The 13,625-nt window shown below is 41.8% G+C and overlaps 1 protein-coding gene across 8 annotated transcripts in view; it reads left to right on the top strand.

The window, feature by feature from the left end:
• The window catches only part of Heph (polypyrimidine tract-binding protein 1 heph), a 384,945-nt gene that overhangs the window by 337,807 nt on the left and 33,513 nt on the right, over window positions 1-13,625 (top strand). For all 8 annotated transcript variants that reach the window (XM_071698916.1, XM_071698922.1, XM_071698919.1 and 5 more), the window contains one exon: window positions 3,863-4,000. In XM_071698916.1, coding sequence (XP_071555017.1) covers window positions 3,863-4,000 — 138 coding nt within the window. The remainder of the gene's footprint in view (window positions 1-3,862; window positions 4,001-13,625) is intronic.

Genomic DNA, 13,625 nt, shown 5'->3' with positions numbered 1-13,625 from the left:
GATAAAATGACCGGCCGCACACCGTCCTTACGGGCTTAGATCCGATGGGAGGGGAAAACAGCCGTCAGTTACCGTTTTTCAAGCTAATTAATTAGCAGCTGGCGAACTTTCGTTCTCGTCTCCTCCGTCTTTCTCACACTTCTCTCCTCCGATGTCGGGACGTCAAGATAATTCTTTTTTCTTAAGAAAGCGCGGCGATCTCGAATATTATCCGTCGCGAAGGACCATCAGGATTTAGAACATGAATTTTGTCGAACCACTTTATTTATGCTTTTATCTTTATGATAAAATAATCCGGTGAAACGAAAAAATAGTCGCGTTAGCGTTTACCGCGAATTATTTATATTACAAGTAAGCGCATAATTGAAAATCGGGCAGCTATATTTTAATTACCTTTAATGTTTATTGCATCTCGTGCTCCTTCAGATTATTCTTGATATTTCCAGTCGCTCTCATCCATTTTAATGGGTCCATTTCTATTCCACTTAAACCCGACGTCCGGCTCTTCCGTAAAGCATTTACTACAGTACGTTTACAGTTAAAGACACTTGTACCCTATCAACATCGCCGGAAGCTGCTTTGAATCTGTGCGGAAACTCGACTAAACCGCGAGAGCGCACGATGCGAACTTCAATAAAATTGATCGTAAAATTATTAACGGACACGGTCGACGGTAATAATATCCGCCGTGCTCTTGCGACGAAGCCTCACAATCTGCTTTACATCGCAATTAGACGGAACACACACGATGCGCCGGGGGTGTAACTGAATTGCGTGTAAAAATTGGCGCTCGTCGAGAGTCGCCGTCAAAAACCGAAGCGCGATGTTACAGACGATGGTCGGCTGGTGTGAAGAAACGAGGGCGCAATGAGGCGAGCGTTTAGAACGCTCGTAAATTCCGCGTAAGATCTAACGCGCGCAGCGCGAAGGAAATACCGGCCATTTAACTATTCATTTAGCCTCGGCATACCGTCTGCGAGAAAACAGTTCGTGCAACTTTTTACATAAAGAACGATTCGCACGTTATGCTGCTACTAGCTTTCCCTCTTTTTGAGAAATTTAAAATATACCTAAAAATCATGAAGCACTTTTATGTGCGCGATATATATTTCTTGTTTCCCAGATCCCTTCTTTTTCCTTCTTGAAATACATTTTGAGATGTAAACGTGATTGCAAAATTAAAAGAAACATTGTTATCAAACTCCTGTCTTCTTTGTAACAATAACAAATATTTAAGGACTTTAAAAAGACACCTTGATTTTTATTCTTAAATATTTTAATCCGTTCGAACACGTGTAGTTTAACACCGTCGCAAAATCGAAAGCTTTTGCGTTTACGAGCGCCTCTTGAAATAGAATTTCACTCCCGCGCCGTGCACTCGAGTTACTTCTTCCGAATTGTTGCGATCATCGTTCGCCACTGAAGAACTATACTTGTAGCTCGGTTTTACTTCTTACTTTTATACTCTTTCTCAACGCGTCGTATTTTTGAAGTCAAGACATTGCGGTTAAATGCTGCACCTTCTAAGTGTAGCGATACATCCGCGATTGCATTTCTTCCGTGAAGATGATTCCCGTACTGCGCGTTCTTGTGTATATCAGTCTTTCCGCTTGTTTATCGGTTATTCCAAATTGCTTTTGTCGAGCGTCTCCATTAAAGACGTGTATATCGCCTCGTGGAAAGTGCTACGTGAGAAGCCGTGTATATTCCTTACTACAATCTCGTCTGAAATGGCTTCCGATAGAAGATAGTAACAGCCGTTATACGCCCTATAACAATAATCAATTTCTCTTTACGCTTTTGTTTTATTTCTCGGTTACTGGCTGTTCTTGCACATCCACTATAAAATAATCCATTAAGTACCTTATCAACGTAAAATGGAAATAATTTGTCGTCTTACATATAAAGTGACATAAAATTAAATTTTTACTCGTACATATATTTATAGGGAAATTTTTCGCGATACTCAAATAATTAGCCTGCTACTTACGCCGAGGAATTTAGTTATCCAGCAATTCTGCGCGAACTAGGAAGCGAGACGATTTTCCGTCGTCGTCGTCTTGGAAATTTCGTTAGGATACTCCAGCTCGAGAGAAGTTATTTTTACGAAGTCAGATTTAGAAGCCTCGCTCGGGCGGGTGCCGCGCTTTAATCTACATCGAAATTCTAATGTGGCGCGTTTCTTTAGCATTTTATGCTAATGCCCGCCGCGTCGTACCCCTTAAAGTTCACTTTGACAGCTTTACCGGCAGCGGCAGCTGATGAAAACGACGGTCCGCGAGACGCATTTCGCATGTGTGAAAGATAGGAAGAATAAACCTCCGCCAAATTTCTAGCGATGACATTGTTTTTATATTAATTGTCTAGGAATTGTCTAGGAAGTCATAAATCTTTAAAGTTTTAAAAAAAATAACGTTCTTTAAATATTGTAATAAGTAAATTTTTTACGGCAAGAAGATGAATATTGGTTTGAATGTTCTCTTCTGTAAAACAAGAGATATATATTTATATATTTTACGTAACTGTTTAACATTTAATTATACTCGTCCAGTTGGAGTATAACGCAGCAAATAAAATTTTTATCTTGCATTAATTATCCTGTATCCTGTAAATTGATGAGACAAGATCTTGCAAACTGATTGTTGCAGAACTTGTAGCGCGTTTCCCGTTGCTACGATTTCTTTTTCCAATCCACTTCATTTCCAATCTAATATTAGGGCCGAACTTATCGGGTGTTTCACTCGGCCAGACTCGGAAAGACACGGCTCCTTTTAATAACCCAGCAGCGCCATCGTCCATTATACGGGGCTCTCACTTACAAAGTATAATGTCTCCCTCGTTTTTACACTCAGTATGCGTCCAATTTTAATACTCTTGCATCTATTTTCGTTTGCTCTCTCGCATTTCTCTCCGTTTTTCTTCTGACGCTCTCTCGCTCTCTTTCTCGCTTCTCGCTTCAAAGAAATCATTTTCTATTCCGCTTCATCACGCTCAGCAGACACCCCGAGAGAGAATTTCCGTGATCCGTATATCGTGCGAAGGAGGAGGATCATGCATCGCATCGAAGTCAGTAAGGTCATCCATGATGTATTCTTTAAGCCAGGGAATTTCCAATTATTTCATTTTCCCGACACAATAGCTATTTTAACAATATGATTTCATACAGAATATGTACAAAATGTAAAAGAAAACTCTCAATTATATTATAATTTGGGAATAAAATCAAGGTTTTTGTTATTTCTAGACGAAAACTTTTTTATTCCCCTGAAATGTAAACGTTCCAATGCCAACGCTGCAAGTAATTTTCCGCATTTTTGTCAAACGACAAAAATCTCGTGATATTCATTTCATTAACTATTGAAATTTCGTTTGGTATTGATGAGCGTGATACGTATATCGGAAACATTAGGACAGAACATTCGTGTGCGTCTTATCGACGCTTTTAGAGACCTTGATCTGTTGACGTGTTGGATTTTAAAATAACTGTATCGATTATTATATTCCTATTATACTACCCCAATATAATTGAAGGCTATTTTACATATATATACTTTTCTATTATTATATTAATATTATTACTATTATTACATATACTGGCTATTATTACCTGTTATTATGCAAATAATTAAACAATTAGTATAAGCAAGCCTTCAATTATTTATCTATATGCGGAGTCCTAAAAATTACAAAAAGACCAAGTTCGATGAAAATCACTCCATTTGTGAAATGACGTTATTCGGAACTTCGGCAACTTTTGTATCTTTAGTACTTTGGGCGACGCGTAAACGTCGCTCGTAAATCGCAATCAGTTCATTCCTGCGAAGTTTGCTTAATTCATTTCCATTCTCCTTCTCTGTTACAGAATTCGAACAACCAGGTCGCGATCGCCGGGCAAAATCAGGTATCCGGTGCCGGCGAGACTCAGGGCGGGCCCAACACCGTACTCCGAGTCATCGTGGAGCACCTGCTCTACCCGATCACCCTCGACATACTTTATCAGGTGAGCGAGCGACGAACCACCACCCGGTACATGACGGCCGGTTCATTTATTATTTCTTCATTTTATATTGAAAGCGGTCGCATTCGGTACGCTGAATGCAGTATCGCGTGTAATGCAACGATGAATTATATACATATTCAAATATACGTATACGCGTACGTACGTTAGGAAAGGATGGAAATTTTTCACGAGTTTCTACGTTGGCGTGTTGCGGGAACTTTTTGGAGAAACTTTTTTATCGGCTCACAATCAGATTCGAGAGTCCACACACTGAGTGAACTGTCGTGAAATTATGGAAACAAAAAAAAAAGGGAAAAAAATTCCTTGTGCAAACTGTGCGTTTGCGTGTTACCGACGAAGGGAAAGTGTGCCCCTAATTGAGAGACGCCGGGAAACGAAAGGGCTAACGTAATTTAACTTCGACGTCGATGTCGTCGCCGAAAAATGTCGCGCGCGCGCGCGCGCACCGGGGAGTTGAATTAGTCGAATTTCGCAGACAATCCCGCGGTCGTTAACTCGCTCACGGATATTTGATCAACGTTTACAAGTCGGGCGTGAATTCCGCTTGATTAATCCGCGCGGCGGCCGCGCGGCGAAGTTACATCCGCGCTTTACATATTGAGTGCCTCGTCGCGAGCGACGGGCGCCCCGGTTGCGACTGTTTGCAGTTTTAAAATTGAATATACGCCGGTAGCCTCGCTACCGAGAGATAACTGAATTCTAAATAATTGATTGTTAAAATTATAGAATAATCTCCTGCCAGCGCGCGACAACGGAATTGTCCGGGATTGCGCTTGGCGCATCGCGATAGACTTTGCACGACTTTCTATTCGTAAGATACTAATTGCACTTGTCGCGGAATTGACACTTTACTTTGTTATTGAAATACTTGGGAGATATTGAGTTAAATTGGAGCAATTCTAAACGTCGCGCGCCAAGGAACTATCTATGCAAATTCATGTAAATGCATATTCTAAAAACTTTTTTGTTTAGACGAATTTATTCATATGAAGAAGTAAAAGATAATCAAATTGTTAGTCATGATTTAGTAGAGTTTTATAGCTTGAGACTTCCGAAAATAATGCTTCTTAATCTTAAGCCGAAAAGGAAGTGGACAAGCCATCTATCGTCGACTATCTATGCATGACTTTTTTATTATTTGCACGTGTAATTTCCTCGTTTATGAAAATAAAACACCTCGTAATCATGTGAAGGCGCACTAATGCACAAGACGGCGCACACTATTTTCCTCTCTCGGTAGGAAAACAAAGAAGCAAATATTGCTGGTCATCATTAAAGGGAGGGCGAGGCTTATCCCTGAGGATACCGGATAACAGGATAACCGAAGTGCTTCCGGTTCGGGTTGAGTGGCTCATGCATTTTTAAGCGTGCTCAATAGCGCCGCGAATAATATCCTCGGTGATGGTGTACATACACGAAGGCCGTACTTTATTCTTCCTCAAGTTTGTGAAAACAGATGTTTACGCTTGTTACTCCAGTTTTAGTCAGCGATATATCGTTTTTTTACGCTGATAAAACGAGCAGCGTCCAATCGACCGAATTTTTTTCGAATAAATTTTTATTTGCGTTCGTAACAAATTTGTATTGTCTCACTGAATGAGCGCGACGACAAATTAAAATTTCAAAAAAATCGCGCGCGAACAATCATTTCGTAAAACGGACAATACAATGCGTCTCATTGGCAGCTATTTCGAAAAATTGTCGAAAAATATAGCTCGCAAATTACAACTATTCTGAATTTACTGAAATCGAGTTGTACTCGCGTTATCGTGTTGATTGTTACAGAGGATTTTTGCGTTTCTCCGAATGTCTTGGAGGAATTGCGATTGCAAAGTGGCGTGTAAGGAAACTATCTTTAACACTATCGATTTATCCGGAGGCGCTTGGTGCACAGGGTGGCGTTTTCTTTCTTTTTTTCTCGCATGGAATCAGGTCGTTGTGGAACGGAGAGAGTAGCGCGCGGCAGCCGCACTAAGCCGATAATGGACCGGGCAGAAAACATTCCCGGATTACCAATCGACGATTGGCTGGCTATATGTTCGGCTGTGTAAGTAGGCTTACACCGACGGTTTTGGCAGCTAGGAGGCAGAACTGGATTTGTGTCCGGCTGTTCGCGACTTGTAATCAGCTCGAAAGATTAACCCACGTCAAAGCCAGCCACCTGGAGCTTACTTATTGCTCAGACGGATTCTTCGATCTGCTCGGGTATCATATGATTTGCGCTAGAAAGAAAATCCTGTCGTATGGACTGACACTTACCTCGAGAAATCCGGATAAACCGTAAGATGATCAATTCGACTTGAAAATACGAGCCAGGGGAATGAACATTTAACTTCGCACTCAATTTGCACTGTGCAACCTAGTGTGAGACAATTACAAATAAAAATTCTTATAATCGTTTAAATAAGCTGTCTTAAGTCTTGAAATTTTAATTATTATTGAATGTTACGGTGCTCTTTGAAATTTTAATAATGCCAATAATGAGTTTATTGGAAACATTCTGTATATGCTGCGTGCGCTTTACCGAAGTCTGATGAAAGCTTGACTTGTTCTACTGTACATAATCCGATGCGGTGCTCTCGAGGAAAGTATATGTTTTTTTGTCCAAAACAGATTAAGCACTGTCTTGCCTTGAAATCTTGATCTGCTTTTTTGTTTTTATATTTATATATATTTTTATATATAAACAAGTCATACACAACACACACACACACACATACACACTGCACATTTTACTGTTAATTTTATTATTCGCTTCTTTTTAAAAACAAAGAGAGCTTCATGAAATTTCCATGTGCCTCCTTGGATTTCTCCTGAACTTCGCTGAAGCAATCGCAAATGCGGTTTCCCCACAGTTCTCGCATCCCGGACTTCGATTGTTTCTTCCGGTCGAATTGAATTTTAACTTCGTTCTTTATTTGTTCCTGGTTTGTTGCTCGGTCGCCGCGACCTCCTCGCGCGATTAACCGACCGCCTCCGGCGGCGAAGCCAATTTACGTGGCGGCGGTGGTGTTTCTTCCACCCTCTCGCCTCTCCGCGCCTTAGAAATCCTCCTCCGATATTTAACTTTACGGTCTCCCGAGCCAGGGCGGGTTAAATGCCGCGAAAAGTCCGTCCTCGCGGAGCGGAAACTTCTCGCGCGAGCCCCGAAGCGGGAAGGGAAGAAAAGGTTGCGTCCCAGGGGGTTGTAAGAAAGGGGTGCAGGTGTTTAGGTGCGTACCCTCCGGTGCGGGAACCGGTGCGTGGCGCTGTAAAAACTTGGTAATCCAGCCGATGCCATTAATCGACGTTCCTGGGCCGGAAAATTCTTAATGATCTGTGAGCAAAGATGGTGTCGCGCGCGCGGGAAAAAAAAGGAGATTGGACTTAAGGAGCTTTCTTTGCAGAGTTTTTCCTAATTTAGGGATCTCGAGTTAACAATAAATTCTTAACGAATTGCAATACAAGCTCTAGGACTAAGTTTAATTAAACAGCGTAATTCTTTTGCGATCTTTTGTATATTCAGTATTACATTTAATATTTCATATCACTATTTTATATTAATATTTTATTGTCATATTATATTGAGACATTATTCGACGAATAATACCAATAATAGATATATGAGCTGTATATCGAAAACGCTTGCTTTCTTCAGTATCAGATTAACCGTTTACACTTTACAGAATCTGTTCACTTTTCGTCCTATAAAAAGAGTTTAAGTGTATGATAGGTGGCTCTATGAGTTCCTCTATAAATCCGATTACATAGTCAGCGGATAGGGAAACCCGTAAAACGATAGCGACTCAAGCGAGCCGTTTCTCCGCAGGTAATTTCTGTTTCGCATCTTTTTTCCACGATGCGCTGGGAGGCTGCATCGTGCATCCCCCCCCTCTCTCAGCCACTACCCGCGAAACCCCGCGGGTCTGAGGGCGCGTCGAAGCTTGAATGTAAAACCGGTCGTAACGTTCGCGGATACGCGCGGAGCGTAAAGGGAAAGACGGTGGGGCGGGGCTTTTAACATTTACGTCCCGGTTAAATGGTCCGGAAACTCCGTCGGGGTACACGACGACATAAACTGCCACCGCTGAGGCCCAGTCTGCCACCTGGGACGCTCTAAATCTCGTCTTATTAAGGCCCGTACCGGTCTGAAATAGCGAGACCGTAGCCTCATCGGCGCCGAACGAAGGGTGATTACGCAAAATGTGGCAGATTTAATTATCCTTCTTTCATTCTTTTTTTTTTTAAAGCCGCCGTTCAAGCCAAGGATCTTAATAAAGTTACTTCAGAAATTATAAGTGTATAGATATAATAAAAGATTCTATTTTTGTATATTTTTTATTTTATTATTTTTTCATTGACTTTTTTTGTAAAAGTTATAATTGATACAGGAATATAAAATATGTATGTAAATATAGGAGATATTTGAAATATATATGTATATATTCACGAGACACACATATAAAGTCAGCACAATTCAACGAAATTTATACACGTATTAAATTTGATGTGTTCTAAAATCACTGGCGTCATTCTAGCATTGCAAGGTCTGTTGAAGTTTTATATAAATTAATATTGCGGTTTGCATAATGAAAATTATTCTGAATCGTGAATTATAACTGCGAGATGATGGATTTTACAAATGGCTCGTCATCTAAATTTTATATTCAGTAAAATGTTTTCTACACAACACGCACGCACGCGACTCGCGTATTATTTTTTCAAATGAAAACCGTCGGTGGAATTACCAGAATATACATGGTGTTTCGTCAGAGTTTTCGAAAATCGACGTGGCCGGCGAGCAGCAACGAGCGAAATGACGGATATAGGTATAGTAAATTAATCGCTCGGCGATAGCAGTCGGACGGTTTCGCGATGCGATCTCGATGGCGAACGGCGATGGAATCCGAGGAACGGTGACTCGAAGAAAACCGGTGAGAGAGTGTGAAAATGGGCGATGAAAGGGGGAGGGAGGGATCGAAGTTAGCGCGCGCACAGAGGGAAACATTAATCATCTGCCTCCTCGTCCTGTATGATTAATGACCGCTGGCAACCGTCTAATGTCTCGGTTCGATCGTTCTAGTTGTTCGTTCGTGTACGAACAAGCGCTCCGGCGTGCGAGTGTTTTACGCCTTGAATCCGCTGGAGGCTTCAGCTCCGCTAAAACGTTGCAATTACAACGGTTAACGTTGCGCAGATCGAGGCAATTATTTCGGTTATTTCGACTGTGCTGTTCAATCAAACGTGAAAAACAACGTGCCTTTTTCATATTCCAATTGATATTCGAGCATGGCAGCTTGTGACAAAAGCGCCCGCGTGTTTATTTGATGATCAATAGTCGAGAGGCGAGTAGAAAAATTAGCTTCATTGGAAGCTCGTCTAGTTAAACACGTGTCACAAGTGTCCGTGCATTCGTGACCACATAAATTTCCGCATAAAGCACCTCGGTGTACAGGATGACAAGGTGTTTCGCGGTAATCGACGAAGTTTCGCGCGCGATATTTATCTCGGATTTGCTCGGAATTACATCGTTCCCGTTGTTCATGTTAATGGAGGGTGAGATTGCGTCATTGAAAGTATAGACTTGCGGAGAGAGAGAGCGTTGGCGCGAGAAAAACAAGAAAAGGATTTTTGCGGCGGTATTTTGCGATAACGTCGTATCTTGGCGGCACAAAGATATTAAAAGTTATCTCGCTAATGGGCGACGCCTGTGACACAGCTTTGAAAGCCTGCTCGTGCGGCTTGCACGGTCCTATGTCATATCAGGATGCATTTGTAGCGATTAATAATGCAGCCGGCATTAACAGTCCCAGCTTATATATCGCACCAGCCACGCGCGCAAGTGCGCAATATGCACTCTAAAACCTTTTTATAGGATTTGCGAAATTCTCGCGCGCAAATTACAAATGAACTAATATTAAATATCATTGTTATTCATTAATTATAATCAAAAGATATGGTCACTTAAACCGATTTGGAAATTAATAATTTTTTTCTTCTTTAGGTAGAGATAGGTAGACGTACGTTATTAATTTCCGTAATTCAATCTCGTAAAAGGATTCGATTTTTCGTACGCGCGTCCCAGAATGGGGAGGAAAAATCCACTTCACCCGCCGATAAGCACCCTTACCACGATCGCGAGGAGCGGACTCCTATAGGGTCGAGAGAAAAATTGATCTCGCGCGTAACTATAATTGCGCTCGACTCTCGAACTGCAATCGTTGCGAACCGCGATACGAAACATATTTTCCGCAAGGGGAAAAATCCCGCGCAACTTTCCAGGGGAACTTTTGCGAAAATTCCTATCCGTTTCTCGCGGAAGTTCGTGCCCGCGAACCCCCGCGACCGACGACGCCATCAGACATTGAGAAACCAGCACTCGCCGCCCTCTCTTTTGATCGTGGGGTGAAAATGAATAACAACGGATCGCCGCGACGCGACGCGACGCGGGAATTGCGTTACTGCTATCGCGCGTTATTGCATTACGGAAACCGCGGAGACACCGGCCGGCATGGGCAGCGGGCCGATAATCGAGCACGCGAATTAATAACTGTTACATCAATCAATACGCGGGCGGTAATGGGTAGCTTTTGCGGAATGAATGCGACGGAATGGGAGGAGTTTGGTCACCTGTAATCCCTCGGCACGAGGGAAGAATCCCCGCGGGATCCGTGAGCGATGGCCACCGGCCAAAGGGTCGCGTTCGATTTAATAACGAGCTGTTCCCGGCATCTTCTTTCCCCTCCCTCAGTTCCCTCCCCTCCCTTGGTCCTTTCCCTGCTCTCCCTCTTTCGAGGAGATTGAGGAAAATATTACGACGGATGATTGCGTATTCTGTATATACATTATAAATAGCGAGAATTACTTTCCGACGAATTTGCTAACAAATTTTTGAGTAAGGTAATTATAATTTTTGACAAGCCTTCCTGTTTGATCTAAATGTTATATGTATATAGCTTATGTGTGTATAACATCGGAGGGTTTAATTCTGTAGTTAATGTTCTATGCGATTAAATCTTTACGAAAATATTGACTGAGAAAAGCCGATTTCGCGAGTAGAATATATAATGCAAACATCCCGTATATTCGTTCTTGGTTATGGGGGTAAATTTTGCGCGAGCGAGCTGGATCGAAGGGGGGGCCACGCTCGAAATATGTGACGGAATGTTTGCAGAAGAAAGGAATGATTCCCCGCTGCTGACGAAATATCAAATGAAATTGTTGCGCGGACGATGCATTTCTGCGCGTTCCATTCATTTCTCAACCGGTAGCATCCTTGCCGGATTCCAGGTCGGTGCTTTTATCGATATTAATCTCGTAATATTACGGATACCACTATCAACTCTTCGTTTCTTAATGTCATCTGCAGATCCAATTTTTGGTGAATTCTTATAAAATAATGGGAACGAAACGTAGTACTTACAAGAATTTCGAATCATAATTTACTAGAACTCCGATAGAGCGTTTAATCCTCGCAAGCCACACTTATTTTTTGTAGTGTAAGCCACACTGGGGTATGGAGGACCCCTGTAGCCATTTTTCGTTTACAAGTTTCGAAAAAATTAACGCATTGTAATGTTTTTTTTAAATCAATTGAAAATTTTCTGAGAATTATGTTGGTAACCTCAGAATTTGTAAAAAAAAATTATTATCAAAAAATATAAATACCTAATAGTTTCAAACGTAGTTTCAAAATTTTGTTCAGGTTCCTGAGAACCCAGTGTGGTTTTCGAGGATTAATAATTAAGGTGTATTCCGATTTCCTTCCTTTTCTTTTACGCGTGCTTTTTTTAAATTGAAATTGCACGCGTTTCTCCTTCTCCGCCAGTTTATGTTTTCAGGACCAGGCAGGAATGTCAAAGATGCAGCGCTGCGCACGGTTCTGTCAAATAGTGGCGCGAATTGATTTGCATAGTCGACGTGCCACAGCGAAACGGGGTTAAGGGGGGGTCGCGTAGGTGAATTAACGCGAGCACCCTCGAAATAACGTGCATTGGATATCTAGCCCCAGGATGAACAGATAATCACTTAATCGGGCGCATATCTTACGTCATTAGAGGAGAATATTCGCCGCGAGAATCCGTCTGTACATTCAAATTATATCATAGTCTCACACGTATTTGCCGTTATATTAATACGTTTTTATTACAAACACAAATATATAGTACTAAAAAACAAAACAAAATCTATTATGAATATAAATAAAAATATTTTTTATCTACGGATAATCTTCCGAGTCGCGTAGACCAGTTCGCGCGCCAAGGCAAGTTTAAGGTCACAATCTTCCTTATCGAAAGTTTTCTCATTGTGCGCGAGCCGGAAGTCATGACAATGGCCATTTCGAGCCGTAGCCGTGCGTCGTGTAGTACACGTTTTTCCCGTGCCCTTTCAGAGCGCAATCCCATTTCGGCGGTGTAAGTGCGGCCAAGCCGGCTGGAAACACAATGCGGGAGAAATAAAATATTAACGATAGCTTTTGCGAGAGCCGCGTATAGATGAGCAAACGCGAATTCGCGTACACAAGCGCGACGTTATCGACATTGCGACGCACAATGCTCTTTGTCCACGATAAACACAAGTTTTTTAATCAAACTATGTGCCAATTTGTGCGTGTCTGTACATAAAGAGAATAATTTAAAGAATCAATGAAATGGGAAAAAATCGTGTTCGAGCATAATCGTGTGAAAGGCAGCGAGGCGTGGCGAGGTTCTAAATTTCATTTTTTACACGGGCGTTATGAAATTATTAAGAATCCTTTTTTTCCGCAATTTTATCATACAATATTCTATTAATAATTCAGCCGTTATTGAATAATTATATATCCGATTCGGGTAATCGCATATTGAATAACATATATTTCGAGGCACATTAATTTCATTGCATTACAATCGCTCGCTAATATGAGGGGCAGACTCATTCAATTTCAAGTTTCAATTACGTGAACTTTAATGAATCAAATCAAATCAAAACTTCGCGTTGTGTGTCGGATGTAATAATTTACGCCGGTGAATCATTCTTAATTCATTAATTGTACGCTCCCGCGCGTTTCAACGCGAAGCTGCGATTTTTCCTACGTGCACCGAGAGAGAGAGAGACAATCGATTTATAGTCCTTTTTAATTTAAGGTAACCCGATTATATCGCGCAATTATTCATTGATATATATTAAACGATATAGTATCGATATGATACGTCTCTTTTATTCAATTTCTTTGAAATTTGAACGGACAATCCTTAATAATACGCAATTTCGCGTAACTCGACTTACGATAATTAAGAGCGGCATTGATTAGCGCGACGCGCCTTATTCTCGCGCCGGAGTTTCCGCGCGGAAAAAAATGTTCAGATCAAACAGGAAGCTCCGATAACTCACGGTCGGTCTGATTGCAAAAGTTATAACAACGCCGTGTCTTTCGAGCGTTCGTCGGGGCGACGGATGCGGGGCCGCACGCGTACGCGTATATACAGACGTATCGATTGCGGATGTAGAATGCACGCGCGGAATGATTTCCCGCGGGAACTTCGCGCGCGCGTGGAACATACACACGTACACAACGATCTCGCGTATATAGTCGCGGACCTTAAAAGTATAGCACCGACAACGAAGAGAACGTCACGCTCCGCGT

This window comes from Temnothorax nylanderi, unplaced genomic scaffold (genome assembly GCF_030848795.1).
Source record: "Temnothorax nylanderi isolate EJ_2023f unplaced genomic scaffold, tnyl_v1.0 TNYL_tig0017_pilon, whole genome shotgun sequence".
Lineage (NCBI taxonomy): Eukaryota > Metazoa > Arthropoda > Insecta > Hymenoptera > Formicidae > Temnothorax > Temnothorax nylanderi.
This window is presented reverse-complemented; position numbering and strand designations above follow the sequence as displayed.